Consider the following 18,477-nt stretch of genomic DNA (forward strand, 5'->3'; position numbering starts at 1 on the left):
CACGTAAATTACCAACATCCAGTGGTCTGTTTGTAACTAGGGGTCGTCTGTAAGTTGAATGTTTTTAATTAGGGGACCGACTGTATATAGCTATTTATAGTGTCAAATATAGTCACTAGTCATAAAAATACATGATGTGGTCAAAAACCTTCCCCCCCAGAAGAGACCTGTGTAATACATAGAGCATCTTCTTCATCCTCACTTTGTCCCTGTCTGGAGATACCTGCCTCCTGCTGCTCTGATCTTACTCCAAGACGTTGTGATCTCCGGCGAGTGATGTAACCGCACAGATAAAGCAATGAAGTGGCTCCAGAATGTTTCACAAAAATACAAGATACAAATTATCTGTTTGTTTAATGCAGGAGATAAATCCACAAGATAAGAAGACGACTCAAGGGAAACAAAGAGGTGTTAGTGTTTTATCTGTCTGTCCTGGGAACCTCAGAGTCCAATCCCCACAGGACAGGAAAGGTCCACCAACATCTGAGGGACATCTCCAGCCAAATTTGGGACATTTCTTTATCTCCTGGGTTGTGGCCAATCTCTCTCCCCATAACACTCCATGGTCACAGCTACATGGTAAAGATGTCGCTTCTGTTCACTTTAACCTTATAAATATTCCAGAACTTTGTTTCATCTCCTTCTTTTGTTTCATCATAATTTCTCTTATATTGCAGTTTACATTTCATATCTTCTTGTCTTACATAGACATGTGATGTAAGACAACTGGCTGGCTGTAAGACAACTGGCTGGAGCAGTTCTGCGTTCCGTCTCTAGCCGCACAAAAGGATTTCAAAGGGTTTTTCCAGATGTATTGATTGATTGTCAATCCTTAGGATCGGTGAGTGCCTGACACCGGTTTTTAGTGCTTGTCATGCTCTGGAAAGTTCCTGTGATGACACATTCATTAGTTAATGACACATTCATTAGTTCTGCGCAGGCCGGAGCTGCACAGACGCGGGCCTGGTGTTCTGCGCATGCGCAGACAGCTGGTTCTTTGGACAAGCTGCGCATCAAAGATTTTGGGTAGGAGGAACAAAGAGGCTACTGGGGAGTGGAGTAGCGGCACCGTGTAGCCTCAGTTCTGGCTACTCCACGCCCCAGTAGCCTCTTTAGAAAATTTACATATTACGGGAATAAAAGTTATCAAAAAAGTGCGAGGACGTGAGGATTAGCCCTTAAAAGGGCTATCCTCACGTCCTATTAATCCACCTACCCCCCGATCTACCTTTAGAGGTAGATTCGTGGTGGTAGGTTCCCTTTAAAGGAAACCTACCACTATGGATCTACCTATTAAGGTAGATCCGGTGGTAGGTGCACGCCCCAGTAGCCTCTTTAGAAAATTTGCATATTACCCTGATTAAAGATTAGAAAAGATAGAGGGGAGTAAAGATTTAGCCCTAAAAAGGGCAATCCTTACATACATTAGATGCACCTACCACCAGATCTACCTTAATAAGTAGATCCGTAGTGGTAGGTTTCCTTTAATGGATTTTCCCAGTGCCTTTTCCTTGTGATTAATTCTCATTGTTCCAATAATTTGATGGATATTTTCTCATACCAGGTCCTGACTATTATGTTCGGCTGCAATAAACACTTATCACAGAAGTCGTAGATGTGATATCCCCAAGACGGAGAGATTGATACAAAGTATTTCAGAAACGTGAGCTCCTTCACTACGAGTGCGAACAGGAACGGGGTAATGACTAATCTCTCCAGGTTTATGGTGTGTGCGCTGCATAAGGGGAAATCCTCGCACGCTGCCATATTTCACGAATGACCGTATCTGTTTTGAGTTCTGTTTAATCCCATAGCAACATGGGAAATCAACAAATCCACAAAGGTAGCGAGTTATTTTTGGACAGCAACATGTGAATATTTTTTTTTCTCCTAAAAAAGTCGATTCTTATTTGAGTTTCATTGCTAAAGCTTTTCCCATATGTGAAATGGATACAATCCCTGTCTGTGGAGAAGAGGCTACGTTCACATCCGTTCTAGGGATTTTGGGAAGTGAAATCTATAAAAGTATGCATTTCATACTTTACTAACATTTTTTATGTAAAAAGAAAATAACAAGAAACAAGTAGAAAATATGACCACAACTAAATAAGCCTACTAACAGGTTGGCACTTCCTGCTCTGTAGAGATCACTTCTCATCTGGCATCACATGCAGATATATAATGAAAAGCAACACCTGTAATATATAGACTCAAGTGGGGTATTAATCAGGATGTCTATGACACAAAAGTGGCATAGAAGCCCTTAAATAAGGACAAATGTAAGATCATTGCTAGCACTTGAGATTATTCACCCCTTCACCTCCACGTCAGCCTCTTCGTGTATCCAGCTGCGCCTACAGTCCCAAAGGGGGTCATTTTTCATCGCCTTTCAAACGGTGCCACAATTTTGATGGTTTTCCCACACTGTTCTGTTTTTGGGGAGTAAAATTGTGTCACTCCCTGTGAATCCAACACTTTTCCAGCGCTACTATTTTTCCGACTGCTTTTGTTAAATCTGATCTCAAGGGTTTGAGTCTGAATGGACTGTAAGCCACCAATTCACATACAACCCAAAGCCTGTTGTCATTTGAAAGATGTGATTCTGAATCACAATGACACCCGGACTATGATTCTAGAAGCTGTAGAGCCCAAGAATGGGGCGTCTGAAATTATGCTCCGCCTCCAGCCTCTAAGGTGACCCAGCTTTGACAAAAAAATTACACTGATCATTTGCTGATTATTTTGGAGGAATTTTTATAGGTCAGCGGGTGCTTATTAACATAAAAATGGGAATGTCTAAAAGGATTTTTCATATCCTCGCTGAGGGGCTATTAATTTAGAGATCTAAAAACCTCCCTGTTATATAAACAGTTAAATAAAATAGATGTAGTCCACATGGTTGGGTGGTGTCCCCCTTTGGTCTGTATATACCTGTATATGTGTCCCCTTGTCCTCTGTTATTCCTCTGGGCAATGTGCACTACTTGTTTGTAAGAAAATACCGCAACTTGTTCTGAGGACGAGACCTTCCATACCTCTATAGAATTTATCACGTGTAGTTAGTAATTTGACCATTGGTGGACTAGTTCTGTGTATGTGTTTTAATTGATCTAATAAAGTGATATTTAAGCGGTCAAATACAGTCAGAGACAGAGACAGTCAGAGAAAACCAGAGTCAGAGACAGTCAGAGACATACAGAGATAGTCAGAAATGGTCAGAGACAGACAGAGACAGTAAGAGACAACCAGATACAGAGAAAAACTGAGTCGGAAACTGACAGAGATAGTCAGACACAGAAACAGACAGAGACAATCATAAATGGTCAGAGACAGTCAGAGAAAACAAAGTCAGAGACTGACAAAGATAGAGACACAGAGAGAAAGTCACAGACAGAAACAGAGACAGAGAAAGACAGAGATGGTCAGAGACAGCGACATCAGAGACCATCACTATCAGAGCTCAGGTCAGAGACAGAGATGGTCAGTAAAAGAGACCGTTGGAGACAGAGACTGTCAGAGACAGATAGACACAGACAGAGACACTCAGAGACAGAAACAGTCACAGAGACAGTCAGAAACAGTCAAAGACAGACAGTCAGAGACAATTAATCAAAGACAGAGACACACAGACAGTCAGAGAGAGAGAGTCAGAGAGAGATAGAGAGATATAAGAAATATTTTTTGTTACCCAATCTATTTTGTTATAGCTAAGAGCAGTTATTTACTATCCTGGGCAACCCCGGGAGCTATAGCTAGTTCATAATATAACTTAGTGTAATAAGCCCGAGTGCAATACTTACAAGTGGTCCTACAGGATTAATTTGTGTGAACAACAAAAATCAAAACTAATCACACAGAATAAGAAAAGGATGAAGCTTTATTGTAACGGAATGTGGAAGCCTCAGGGTCCTGCTTCATTTGTGAAAGAGCAAAGTTATTCTTTTAAATAAGTTATATTGCTTTAAAGACAGGAGTGTAACCTACACGTCATACCAATAAAATAGTCCCCAAAGACTAAAGCATTACTTATACCATAGTTATTGTTTCTGTTCTAGAACATTCTGAGCAGGATTGCTGAGTGACCTTTGAACCAAGATGGTGTGTTCAGTCCAAATAATACAGAAACACAATCCATTACATCTACAATTTCAGAATTGGGTTGGAAGCACGGCTCTAAAAAGAAATTCCAAAGCAATATATGTTTTGTTTTTTTTTAAGAAAAAAGGCACATTTTCCTGCAATTTCACATTCACCACAATAATACAAATATAACAGTTCCAGTCATATACTACACATCTATATACAAAAAACACCACAATTAAAATCTAGAATGATTTGAGATGAAATTATGGAACTAGCATATCCTTACTGCAAAAAATATAAAAGGTTCACCTTACAATCAGCCAGTACTGATCATCCCACAGTGCCCCCACAGGGGAAAAGAAGTATTACACAGTTCTCATAGAAGTGAATGACAGAGTAAGAAATTAGACAGGACCCCCTACAATACCTCAGATAGGGTGTTTAAGAATGAGATCATGTCCAGATGATCAGTATTTTGGGAATATGAAGCTGTATCTACTGACAATCTATTATACAAGAAGCTGCCTCCCCATACTACACGGGCTATTTTGTGTCCTACCCATTTAAGTAACAGGAAGCATAGTAGATGACATGAATAGTCTTCTACATGTAAGACTAGGATCATAAAAACGCACTGGCGCAAGTTTATGTGTAAGGCTACATTCACATTTTGTTTAATGTACATGCTGTGTCTATTCACCAGTAAAGTTCCAAGGTATATGCCGAGCATTGTGGGGTGAGACTTTTTGCCTCTCTCTTACCAGTATACATTGTCTACTGTGGTATGATGCAGCAAGCTATGTCTTTCTATCCTACTTCCTACTGCTGAACAACGTATACAGTCAGCGGAGGCCATGGGGGGCGGATGCAACTGTGTTGCATCCGTTCCCCGGCCTCTGCTGAGCAATAACTCTTTGTGATGTCTCTGACCATATAAGGACATTGACATCACTTGGGGAACACCCTTAACTTCCTCAGCCACCAATGTTCCTTACTCCTTATGCCTTCAGGGTGGAAGAGGAAGAACCTGACATGATACATCTTAACACTCCTCTCTGTGGACACATTGGGAATCCTCCTGAAGTGTCCTTACAATAAAGGAGAAAAGCGTGATGTGAACCCAACCTTATCTGTAAGTGGAAATGGAAGCTTATAGTAGAAGACATACGGCCTTGGTGCTCATACAGACCAGAACAGGCCTTGTTGCCCATATCAACTAGTCAGCATTTTAAGAAATGAAAGCTGAGTTCTGGCCGAGTCCTCCCCATTATCTACCAACTGGAAATAAGTTCATATAACCTCATTATTTAAGAATTTTATATGACAATACGGTCATCACCATTGCGGCAGTAAACAAAGTAAATAATAAAAACGAAAAATATATATATAATATTGCACTTTACAAAATAATTTTTACACTTTTTTTGATTACTTACAAAATACTTATTGTACATCCAGTTTAAAACCAGTTGATCTACCGTACAAAAAAAATTGCATAAGACCATGACATTAGGCCCAGATGCCGCCAATACATCGCTGTACACATTGTAGATACTGCATAGAACCTTCCATGAGGATTTCAAAAATCATTCACATCATCCATAATCCCCATCTTCTTCTTCTTCTTCTTCTTCTTCTTCACATGTCAAGATTTCAGTTTCATTCAAAGAGCCTCAATCAATAGAAATATGGGTTTTCAGTCTTTTTCGATATCGACCATGTCTGGACTCATGCATTCGTGGTCATAGGCACTTTGTACAAAGAAGAAATGTCTCTGATGGGTCAGGGATTGGAGGCGTGGAGATATCTTCTCTGTTCTTGGCCATTCCTTCCCAGCAGGCATCAGTTTGGCTCGGAGGGGGGGGGGGGCTGTTATATTTCCGTCAGTGTGATCTTGAAGCTTTGATCCACCAAGCTTTCGACGTTGAGTATGAAGGTGTCTTCATTGGAGTAGTGCTCAATTATGTTATCATCCATATTTACCAAAATGCTGAGTAAGTACAAGACCAGAAAATAATTTATTAGACAAATGTATATGTTGGGTATATTCACATAGAAAACAATAAAGCCCTATTAGTTGGGGCCCAACTATGGTGGCCCGTTCTCTGCCAAAATCACATGACCCTAAGTGGGATTATAGTCGGGGGCTTAGACCAGTTTATTCTCGATTGTGTATAGAGGCCCACAAGTTACAAAAATTATCTCGATGAATGCCCATATCTTACCAAATGTATACAGTGGGGTACAAGATGGAGAGATGGAGGAACGTGAAGGAGCCCAAAAGACACTGGGGGTCATTTACTAAGGGCCCGATTCGCATTTTCCCGACGTGTTACCCGAATATTTCCGATTTGCGCCGATTTCCCCTGAATTGCCCCGGGATTTTGGGACACGCGATCGGATTTTGGCGCATCGTTCCGGCGTGCACGCAACAGAAATCAGGGGGCGTGGCCGAACGAAAACCCGACGGATTCGGAAAAAACGCTGCATTTAAAAAGAAAAGTGACGCAAAACTTGCACTTACCTTCACTAGGAATAGGCCGGTGTACTTGAGTGCGTTCCGATGCTCTTCAGCGCAGTAGCGCCACCTGGTGGACGTTGGAGGAACCTTAATAAATCCCGGCCGGACCCGACCCGTAGAGAACGCGCCACTGGATCGCGAATGGACCGGGTAAGTAAATCTGCCCCTCTATGCTCTACTTAGCTGGTGAGACCTGAATCTGGATACTCCAAACTTGTGATACTGATATAGACCAGTTACACCGAGATGTATATGATCCATGTGGGTGATTACTATGATCTATGATTCTAGTAGTCCTCACCCCCTTGTAGGATCTATGTCTCATATATCATGTTTTCATTATAGGTCAGTAGTTCCTTGGGCCTTCAACGGAACTACACCTTTCTGTTCAAAGAGACAAGCAACAGTACCAGCAACAAGTATGGAGACAGTGTAAAAATGGTAACAAGAGTACCACGATCATGGATGGGTGGGATCCCAAGATCAGACCATCACTGGTAAGGTCCCACAGAGAACCCCTTTTTTAGTAGATTGCATTGTTGTAATGCTCTGCAGATCGTGATAGTGGTGGGAAAAACATTGGGGGAGATTTATCAGGCTGCCTAAGAGTAAGAATGTGCTTAGCTGCCAACCAATTACAGCTCAGCTTTAAAATATTCATGGGCACTGGTAAAATGAAAGCTGAGCTGTAATTGGTTGGCATGGGAAACTAAGCACATTCTTACTCTTACGTAGCTTGATAAATCTCCCCCATTGTGTATGTCATTTCCTAATATAAAAAAGTGAATATCCACGTCTATTTATCTCCAAAATCTCCTACCCTGACAAAAAGACCGACCAACATAGGAGACAGAAAAGTAGGAGAAAAAAATTGAAAAGAAAATTGGCAAATCGGTATAGAACGTGTACATTCTTCTATAGTCTCCATGTTCTAATAGTGATGTGCGCTGTTGTGTAGAATCCATCCCGCTCCTGCTGTGGGACCATGTGGCAGGGTGCACCTCCCAGGGTCACCCATGGCGGCCAGCCTGCGCCTTGTTTTGCTGGTGCTGATAAGCATGGCCTTCTGTCAGGAGCATGAGACTCTTAAGACTCACAGGAAAGCCAGCGGCTTTATAAAGGAGATATTTCAGCTCGGAGTGACTCATTATTTATACCCGGAGCTCTGATATGACCATAACATTGTATTCCTGTGTAAATATACAGCCGTTGTTTGACAATCTGCCGGGCTCCACTTCCCCTCAGTGTATGAGTCATAGTTGTGCACGGAGTAGTTTCAGTCCAGTAAACTTCTCACATGGATTTTAGTTTTAGAAACTTCACTGAACAAGCTCCATCACTAGAAACATCGGGGGAGATTTATCATCAAGTGTCTGAGGTTAAACTGGTCAAGTTGCCCATGGAAACCAATCAAAGCTCAGCTTTCATTTTAGAAACAGCTGTGGGAAAGTGAAAGCTGCGCTCTGCTTGGTTGCCATAGCCAACTATCGTATTTTTCGAACTATAAGGCGCATCGGACTATAAGGCGCACCATTAATAAATGCCTGCTAAAACATCTAGGTTCATATATAAGGCACACCGAATTATAAGGCGCACCTGATTATAAGGATGAATGACCAGCAGGTGGCAGATCTGTGCACAGTTCAAGGCAGCTGTTGTCTGTAAGTACGGTTCATATATAAGGCGCACCGGATTATAAGGCGCACCTGATTATAATGATGAACGACCAGCAGGTGGCAGACCTGTGCACTGTTCAAGGCAGCTGTTGTCTGTAAGTGCGGTTCATATATAAGGCGCACTGGACTGTAAGGCGCACCTTTGATTTCTGGGGAAAAGGATTTTTTGTACTCCTTATAGTCCGAAAAATATGGTAGAATAGTTTTGCTATAAGAGACTTATGATAAATCTCCCCCATCTTGTCTAGTTCTGGGGAAGCATCTGTATCCATAAGTGTTTTTTCATTGCACTTTATGCATGTAAATTTAAAAAAAAATTAAGTAATTTTACAAACTTTCGTGAATGACAAACTTTTTGCATTTTTGCATCTAAGCTCCAATGCAGATCAATGCGTCTCCATGGAAACAGACTACAAACACAGTACTGTAGTCAGATGCTGTTCTTTTTATCCAATCCATTAGTATCCTACTTTCCCTCCATGTTTGAGTTATAGTCCAGTAAAGTCGCACATAGGGGGAGATCTATCATACAGTGGGGTAGTGTATGATGAAATCCCCGACCCTGTGGTGCCACCAGATACATCAAAAAGGCTCCTGCTTCTTGATGTATCTGTGGGCCGGGCTGCTCCGCCCCCTTCCCGCCATCTCCACGCTAAGGGCGGATCACAAGCAATTGCAATTATTTACGGGCTTCTACCAGATATTTGTCATAGAAACCTTGATAAATCCCCCCCATAGATTTTAGTATTAGAAATATCACTGCAAAGGTTCCATCAATAGAAACTTATTTTTACCATTCTACAAACACTGTAGTCAGATACTGGTCTCATAATCCGTTCCATCACTACTTGACTTCTTGCTAACCTATAACAAAATAGGCAACAAACGGAAGAAAGCAAGAGAGCAAGATCAGACTACACAGAGTTGGTTTGTAGTCTGTTACCATGGAGACACACAGTAGATAACATAAAGTATTTATAGTTGAGGCTATATTTTGCTTTTTAATCAATTGAAAGATTAAAATATAGCAGCTGTAGCTTATAACATGGAGGTCTCTTGCCACTAAATTACCATATTTTTCGGACTATAAGGCGCAAAAAAAATCTTTTGATTTTCTCTTTTATAGTCCAGTGCGCCTTCTATATGAACCATACTTACAGACAACAGCTGCCTTGAACTGTGCACAGGTCTGCCACCTGCTGGTCATTCATCCTTATAATCAGGTGCGCCTTATAGTCCAGTGCGCCTTATATATGAACCGTACTTACAGACAACAGCTGCCTTGAACTGTGCACAGGTCTGCCACCTGCTGGTCATTCATCCTTATAATCCGATGTGCCTGTAATCGGTGTGCCTTATATATGAACCTAGACGTTTTAGCAGGCATTTATTGATGGTGCGCCTTATAATCCGATGCACTTTATAGTCCGAAAAATACGGTATTGGGAAACTGATCATATTCTCCATTAATAATTAGTACTTAGTACTAGGCCTTCAAGGTCATGCACACTGGTGGCCTATAGAAAAATGTATATATATATATGGAAATGGAATTATTGGGAACGATGCCCACCCATTCTGCCACCCAATATGTCTAAAATCCACATCTATTGGAAATTTGGGATAATCTGTTGATATGCCAGAGATATAATCGCAATGTTTAATTGCAACAACTTAATTTTCTTACCCTTTTTTGCTCTTCTTGTAGATTTTTGAGATTTTTTCCACGGGTATGCCATATTTTTCAGATATCTAAAAGAAACATATGCAATAAATATAAGACCGTACCATGGAAACATGAGCTAGACATTAGATCAAAAGCTGCCAAACCTGGATCAGGTGAGTGTATACAGCTCTGTGGAGTGTTTATTTGTTGCACTATACTGCCCTCTACCTGCAGTACATAACATAACAGGTGCCGCCTGACAAACTACGAAACTTGTCCTTCCATCATGTTTTTTGGAAAGGGATTTCGGTTGATACGGTCAGACACTTCCAGATTTTTATCACAGTTTCTGTAGCCATTCCCCCTCTAGAACAAATGACCGTAACATCCTGTTACATGAAGTCCGCACAATTGGTGCAGTGGTGCTGAAATGTTAGGAATTTACCTGGATTTTCACTTTTTGAAAAGCGAAGGGAAAAGAATCTACGGAAATTTTGCTCTAATTTTGATCTTACCCTGTGGAATTTATTTCTGTTGTGATTTAATACTTTCAAAATGTAGGTTTGCTTTTTATGTGGGTTAAGCTGTTCTTTTATTGGTACCATATGATGCATTATGAAGCAAACATACCTTGAGAAAGCTGTAGCGACACTGATACAGAAACATATCTTGTTTAATGCCTGAACTGAGTGGTTATGCTGAAAAAAAACAATTATAACATTATGATAATGAGGCTCTGTCGCTCCTGTGGCTGCTCGGCGCTTCTCCTCTTACCTGATTATGCACTTCTCTCACTGTGTTGTCTCTGACAGGCAGAAGTAATCAATCGCTGCACCATCCCCCAACTGCTGTGCATGAGTCATCCAGCTCAGGTTGATTAGTCCTGTCTGGACAGTTCAGGAAGCTCCATTTCATGTATGTATATGAAAGGCAGCCAACAGCACCCACCTTTCCCAAGGTACTGAATGTTATACTTGTTTTTTGACCAAAACCACTCGGATCAGGGATTAAACAAGATCTGTTTCTGCATCAGTGTAGCTACAGCATTCTCATGGTATGTTTGGTTCACAATGCATAAAAACAAATGGTAGATTTCCTTTAGACAGATTGATGACTTCTTTACCCTTTTATTTTTCGTATTTTGTTATTCAACATGTACAGGAACAGACATTTTTGGATGTGACAATGCCACTTGTGCCACTTATATTTTTGTTTAGCTGTTTTCATAAAAGGTCAATAATTTAAATACTTTAGTTTCACAGTTAAAATTTTTTGTCTTCTTTATTTTAATTGATGCCTATTTTTTCAAAAATAAAAGCCTTGGGGACTTGAGCCTGAAATCATTTGACTTAATTGTGACGTCTTCTGTATATTTTTTGGCTCTGCTTCATAGAAAATGCTTTAAAGCAGGAATTGTACAATAGCAGAGACCGGATAGCTTTCACAAGACACAGGCTGCCATGAATTTTTTGATGGTCAGTCGGACCGTGCGCCACATTTATCATGCAAGGTCCAAAATAATTGTATCGCATGCCCCATGTTAAAGGTGCACCAAAAAAAAGTTGGTGCACTCTTGTCGGAGCAGTGCAGGGGCACCGTATTCATGATGAACGTGGGCCACAATTCATGAGTCTGGCGCCCCCTGCACACTACACAGGACACTGCACATAGTACACACTGCACATTAGTAAATGTGCTCCAATATGTTAATTTCCAGACACATACTGTATGTAAAATATAAGATGCAAATTGCACCTTAATCATAGAATATTTTATGCCACCTTGTAATAAAGCAGACCCCAGTGTACATCTATAATATACTTACAGCTTCTAATAATCCCTTTACTGTCGGGTACTTTAGCATCAAGGCATCAAAAACTTCATCGCTTTCCTTTCTGACATAAAGTAGCACTGAAAACAGAAAATCATGTAAACTCATGATTAGTAACAATAGCCCTAATCAGAAAATACTATTACATTTATTGATAACGTTATCCATTAAACTAAATCTGACTATTAAAGGGGTCGTCCACTTTCAACAAATATTTGATATTGTTTGTAGAATGTAAAGTTATACAATTTTCCAATATACTTTCTGTGTCAATTCCTCACGGTTTTCTAGATCTCTGCTTGCTGTCATTATATAGGAAACTTCATTTTTTAATTCCTGTGTATAAACAATTGCCCATGATCATGTGATGTCACACAGGTGCATGGCACTGATTACTCTCTGGGATACTAATGCACCTGTGTATGGCACATGACCATGGACAGGTTTCTGTCCACAGGAAGTAAATATAGAAGAACAGCAAGCAGAGATCTATACATCTTTGAGGAATTGATACAGGAAGTATATTAGAAAATTCTTTAACTTTTCATTCCCCAAACAATATTAATTATTTGCTGAAAGTGGACGACCCCTTTAAAATTTAAAGGAGCCTTACATGGACAGGGAATGCTTCATTAATGGAAATTTACAGACACTGGGGGGGGATTTACTAATTCTGGTGCAAGCACGACTGTTGGCATTGGAGATCAGTCTCCGGAAAGCACAGCCCGATGTATTGAAGTGGCGCACGGCTGTAAGTAAATAATGGGTAGACGGTAATAATCAGTCGTGCGCCATAAAAATGCCGACATCAATGACATGTGCGCCAAAATCTTACATAGACTGCGCCTTAATTTTGCTCTCTGATCAATTTTTTTCCTGGTCTATTGTGCTAAAAAAATTGTGCCTAAAAATGCCGACAAAATACACATAAATGTGAGGATAAGGTGGATAAGTTAGGCCACGCCCACTTGCGCCAAAAAAAGATGGAGGAGTCGGGATAGTCGGAAACATCTGTTCTTCCTGGTGCAAACTCATTATAAATGATCCGCAACAATTCTGCACCCCAAAAAAACAAAAGATCCCGGCATTTTTTAGGCGCAGATACGATAATACATGTCCCCCACTGTATTTTTATATATTTAACTCATTCATAAAAATCACCTTTTTTGCTTTCTTCTTTCATTTGCTTTGGTGCTGGAGGTCCAAATTCTTCATCCACAGGACGGGGCATTCGCTTTACTAGCACGCTGCTTCTGTAGGGAAACCCATAGCAGATGTAATACCCAACACAACTCTAGGGGGCAGTCCAGAGCTAGCAAGTTACACACTTCTTACTTCTCTTGCTTCAGATCTATTTCATCTATAAAGGATCAACTACTATGTATGTCCAAAAAAATAAACAACAAGTAAAATCAGTTTTAGGGCCAAATACCTCAGAAATACCGAAATCGATAGAGGCAAGTTTTTTTTAAAAAAAAAGTAAAATCTATGGAAGTCGTCTCAGAAAACCTTATGTGAATACAGATTTGTATTATGATAAAATTAATGGTATAACCATGGGAAAAGCCCAATAATATGAATAACATATTTTATATCATTATGATAATTATTAAGAATATTTTACAAGATACAATATATTTGTGTTGTGACTATTTTTAATAGTAAAATAATAACCATAATGACAGTGGCGTAACTTGAAGCTGATGGCCCCAGTGCAAAGTCTGTGCCAGGCCCCCAAATATAATATATGATTTATAGCACTAGTCTTCTTATATGGAAAAGTGACAAATCAGGGGCCCCCTAAGCTGATTGGGCCCAATTGCGACCGCACACTCTGCAGCCCCATAAATTTCACCAATGCATGAGCAAACTACACATCTGTCCAGCTGATAATATATCCCTTACCCTTCAATGTCATCGTCTGTATTAAAGAAAACCTGAAAAGAAAAATACAATTATAATAAAACAATGATACATTCCTATTATAGCAACTTGATAATCTGTAATGTAGTCGACAAAAAGGTCCAGCAATGGGGAGACCAGTCATTATCAGATATTAGGGCCTGATATAAGATCTGGTCTGAGATCTGATATAACTAAGGAATCTGGTCTAAATACCTTATTATAAGGGTCTAATAATATATAGGTCTGGTCCAGGGCAGGTGCCAGCACTGGGTATACCTGGGCAAGTGCTGGGGGCCCAGAGCTGCAGGGGGGCCCACATAAGTCTGTACATAAAGAATCCATGAGGTTTGGGACTGTAGCTAATGGATTCATAGGGGGTGAGGGGGCTTTATATAAAATAACCATGAGGGGGCTGTTTGGGATGATAAACTAGGGAATATTTTAGGGAACAGGAGACTGTTTTAGTTTCTGAATTTTTAATACCGCCACATGAGTTCACTGCAAAGGGGCCCACTGAGGCTCTGTCGCCCAGGGGCCTACTGAAACCTGGAGCCGACCCTGGTCTTGTCTGCAGTCATATAGAAAAAGTGGTCACAAAATTAAGAGATATGATCAAAGGCCTGGAGTTATGGGCCTGGAGTTATGGGCCTGGAGTTAGGGGCCTGGAGTTATAGGGCCTGGAGTTATAGGGCCTGGAGTTATAGGGCCTGGAGTTATAGGGCCTGGAGTTATAGGGCCTGGAGTTATAGGGCCTGGAGTTATAGGGCCTGGAGTTATAGGGCCTGGAGTTATAGGGCCTGGAGTTACAGGGCCTGGAGTTACAGGTCTGGTTTAGGGCCTGATAAATTAAATATCAGGGGATCTAAAAAATTTGCACTTTGGTCTAGGGTTTAATTTTTTTAAGCAGTGGTCCGGAGTTTTAGGGGCAGATTTATCTTAGTCCAATGCACCTTTTTTATTTTAGTCACTTTTTGAGCACATTTGGGGTATTTGCGCCATTTTTTGTACCATTTTGCCGGAAGCAGTTTCCAGTTTTGCGCCTAATTTGTCTTTGTATTTCTCCTCCTTCCAAATGTTTGCACCTTATTTAACGTTGATTTGTGCCTATAGGGTCACAAAGAATTGCGGAATAGCACGCCAGTACTGGCCATGCTTAGGAAAGGCAATGGTGTGATTTGCGCAACAAAATTAAAATTAAAATAAGGCTCCAAAAAAACTGCATTTGACAAAGAGCCAAAAACACCAAAGACAAAGGAGGTGCAAAAAATAGACTCATAAAAGGTGCAAAAACAGCTCAGAGTAGGGGGAAATAAGATAAATGACCCCCTTAATATTCAGTGGTCCTGAACATGATAATTTAGAGATTTGATCTGGGACCTCATAAATTTAATTATCTGGGGGTGATTACTGTGGTAAGAATATGGGGATCTGAGAATTTATCAGTCTAATTATTTAGTGATCTAGTCTGGGGATTCATAATTTAGGAATCTGGCCTGGGGTCTGATAATTTAGCAGTCTGGTCTACTGCCTGTCCACTTAGGGGGTATAAGGGTCTGAATAATGATGTATGATAACAAGTCTTAAAATATCAGTTTGGACACCTGACTGATTACGTGACAGACGTGACATAGGTCATATAACAGTCTTAAATCACATGACCCAAATGCAGAGACTACAAGGAGACTGATCGTATCTGTGGGGCTGAGGAGATGAAGGAGATGAAGGGTAGGTTATACTGAGGGAAGTTATATAAAGGGAATAAAGTGCTGCTTGGGGGACAACTGGTGGTGATGGTGGGGGGCTTGCCTGTAGCAGAGCTGTGTGTGATTGTAGCAGAGCTGTGTATGTATGAATGTAGCAGAGCTGTGTGCGATTTGTAGCAGAGCTGTGTATGTATGAATGTAGCAGAGCTGTGTATGTATGAATGTAGCAGAACAGTGTGCGATTGTAGCAGAGCTGTCTGTGTGTGTGTGAATGTAGCAGAACTGTTTGAATGTATAAGTGATGTGTATGTGCCTATAGTGGATCCATTGTAGAGATGTGTGTGAGACCACCAGGGAATTTATACATGGTGTCTTTTCTCTTTTTTTGATGTCCAAATCTGGGGAGCATTTTATAGTAAGGCAATTCTTGTAGTCCGAAAAATACAAGGACAAGTAGGGCCCACGTCACATGACTACTCACTGCATTCCCTTAGAAACATAAATGTGTATATACCTGTCCAGTCCTCTGTAAGTTTCCAAAGTGAACGTCCGGGATGAAGAGGACGGGTTGGGAATCCAGGTCAGACATTGTTTTGAATAATGTGAGATCGCTCTTCTTCTGCAGCGGTAAAGCGGATATCTTGGGATCAGACGCTAGATGAGAGGTGACAAGGTGACAGAATCAGAAGGGTGAACATAGTCTTCCTGATGAATAAGTTACAGAATGTCACTAAGGAGCTCTGGGGATTATTAAACACCAAAATAAATGTAAATCGTCAGGAAATGATGAATTGTTATTATTTTGTCCCGGATAATATTCCGATAATATTTTAGGTGAACACTGAAGTTTTATAGACTTACTTATTACATTTATGGCCAATATTTAGGATAGTTAAAGATGGAGAACAACCTGTCTGGAACAACGGAAAGGGATTATTTGGATTGTTCTCCACATCGCATGGCCATTTCCTCCGACAAAGATAATGAAGCCCTTGATGTTGTTATACTGGTTCATTTATTTCATGTGGACTACAACTCCAGCACCCCGGTCCCTACAGATCACTGCAGGTTGTCCTCCATCTATAACAGTCTCTGTTTTCTGTTAAGAGTTTTTTAGGGCTACTGATGTTAACCAGCAAAGATTAAAGGGGTTTTCCCGGGGTTGGAAAACATGGCTGCTTTCTTCCAAAAACAGCGCCACACCTGACCATGGTTTGTGCAGGTATTGCAGCTCAGCTGTATAGAAATTAATGGAGCTTAGTTGCAATACCACACACCATCCATGGTCGGGTGTGGCGCTGTTTTTAAAAGAAAAGAGCCCTGTTTTTCAATCTAGGGTGAACCCCTTTAACTAGTATCACATTTGAAATTATGGCCGCATTGTGATATGCTTGACCTTGAATATAAAGGTTCCCCGATGTAACGTTCTGTGTTTGGCCTCCTGCACATGACCATATTGATTGGCTGTAAACCGGCCTGTCAAGGCTGCCAGTGACTTATATTAGGTCACGGTGTGGTGGTCGCTCAGCTCCTATAGAAGGGAGATGGGTGAGGACCGTTCATCCCTCCCATCTCCAACAGGCCGCATATTTCCCCAGGATTGCGGACCATTTTTGAGCTTTCGACAATATTTCTAATAGCAGTCAAATCATTGCCATCAAGTTAGTCATAGGATAACGGTCCTCAGCCACTCTGAGTTCTGAGGGGGCGGAACTTAACATAGGGATTCAAAAACCATTCCCTTTTTACATGTCATGCTCCGCCCCTCCCAGGCACAGCCCCCGCAGAACACATTGGGGAGATATTTATCAAGACTGACACTTCCTCCCTGGATATCCCCTGCTCTGGTGAGTTTTTTGGCTATAAGAAATGTATGCTTCTTAATAAATTATTAGTACCTACTAAATCTGAAACTTAAAACACAGCCAGTTTTTGGATTTTTTTTTTGTACGATTTTAAATTAATATCATTTGGCAGAAATCAATGTAAATATATTTGGCTATGGGGGGAACACACCCCTTCCACTAAGCTCCACCATCTAAACAGCCAAATTTAGGTGGAAATATAACCATTTAAACCTCAAATTGGGGAAAATTCCTTTCAACATTGAAATTTTGGCACCATTCAGACCATTTTTACGCTCGCTCACACATCTATGGACTCACAGTTATTTGTACACGGAGTTTGAGTAGGCTGACTTTTCCCTTTTTTCCTGTTTTGTTTTCGTTCCTCATCTCGGATTTTTCGCTCTGCTCCCTGTAACATATAGAAGAAAAAACAAAAAATATTATTTTTAATAAACAGAAACTCTGTTATGGCATAAAACAGTGATGAACTGAAATCTGTGAGTAAACGAGTAGCCAATGCTTTCCCACAGCGCCACCCCTGGCGAAATTAAGTATTGCACAGATACTATTTAAATCAGATAAGCCGTTATATCGAAGGGTTTTAAGAAAAATAGTCTATAATAAAGACTTAAAACGCTGATGCTGGATAATACATCTGGAGCATCTGAAGACTCTGCAGCCTAAGTGTATACCACCTATTGACTTATTTTATGTCAAAGTTTTATAAAGAAAACGGTTGCCATTCTAGTCCCCAAGCCACGTTCAATACAGGCAGTCCCCGGGTTACGTACAGGATTGGTTCTATAGTTCTGAATTTGTATGTAAGTTGGTACTGGAATATTTTGTAATTGTGACTCCAGGCCAATTTTTTTTTTTTTGTCCCTGTGAAAATTTGATTTTCAAAGTTTTGTGCTGTCATGGGAACAAGGATTATCAATAAAGCTTCATTACAGACACCTTACAGCTGATCATTTTGGCCTGGGACTAAAGTAACATCCAGAGACTTCACCAGAGGTCACAGGGGGCAGAGAGGTCCGTCTGTAACTAGGGGTCGCCTGTAAGTCAAGTGTTCTTAAGTCGGGGACTTCCTGTACTAATAACATATCATTGGGATAGGTTGTAAGTATCAGATTTGAGGGGGTCCGACAACAAACCGATTTGGAACTAATGACCTACCCTTGGAACTAATGACCTACCCTTGGAACTAATGACCTACCCTTGGAACTAATGACCTACCCTTAGAACT

At 40.7% G+C, this 18,477-nt stretch overlaps 1 protein-coding gene and 1 long non-coding RNA gene across 3 annotated transcripts in view; one reads left to right on the forward strand and one right to left on the reverse strand.

Annotated features, from left to right (window-relative positions):
* The first annotated feature begins 363 nt into the window (after positions 1-363).
* LOC140132524 (uncharacterized) lies at positions 364-4,205 on the forward strand. Its single transcript, XR_011855669.1, has 3 exons — positions 364-579; positions 678-841; positions 1,565-4,205. It is a non-coding gene; the product is annotated as an uncharacterized lncRNA (long non-coding RNA).
* Positions 3,859-18,477, reverse strand: part of GRHL2 (grainyhead like transcription factor 2) — a 52,887-nt gene continuing 38,268 nt past the window's right edge. The window contains exons 10-16 of one of the 2 annotated variants that reach the window (XM_072151414.1): positions 17,550-17,640; positions 15,899-16,038; positions 13,682-13,713; positions 12,938-13,029; positions 11,771-11,856; positions 9,967-10,031; positions 3,859-6,072 (exon numbers count right to left, since the gene is read on the reverse strand). In XM_072151414.1, the coding sequence (XP_072007515.1) occupies positions 5,955-6,072; positions 9,967-10,031; positions 11,771-11,856; positions 12,938-13,029; positions 13,682-13,713; positions 15,899-16,038; positions 17,550-17,640 (624 nt within the window). In that variant the 3' untranslated portion in view covers positions 3,859-5,954. Of the gene's footprint in view, positions 6,073-9,037; positions 9,144-9,966; positions 10,032-11,770; positions 11,857-12,937; positions 13,030-13,681; positions 13,714-15,898; positions 16,039-17,549; positions 17,641-18,477 lie in introns of those variants that run through there. The other variant, XM_072151415.1, reaches the window with a different exon arrangement.

The sequence above is a fragment of the Engystomops pustulosus genome, chromosome 5 (assembly GCF_040894005.1).
Source record: "Engystomops pustulosus chromosome 5, aEngPut4.maternal, whole genome shotgun sequence".
In the NCBI taxonomy this organism is placed as follows: Eukaryota; Metazoa; Chordata; class Amphibia; order Anura; family Leptodactylidae; genus Engystomops; species Engystomops pustulosus.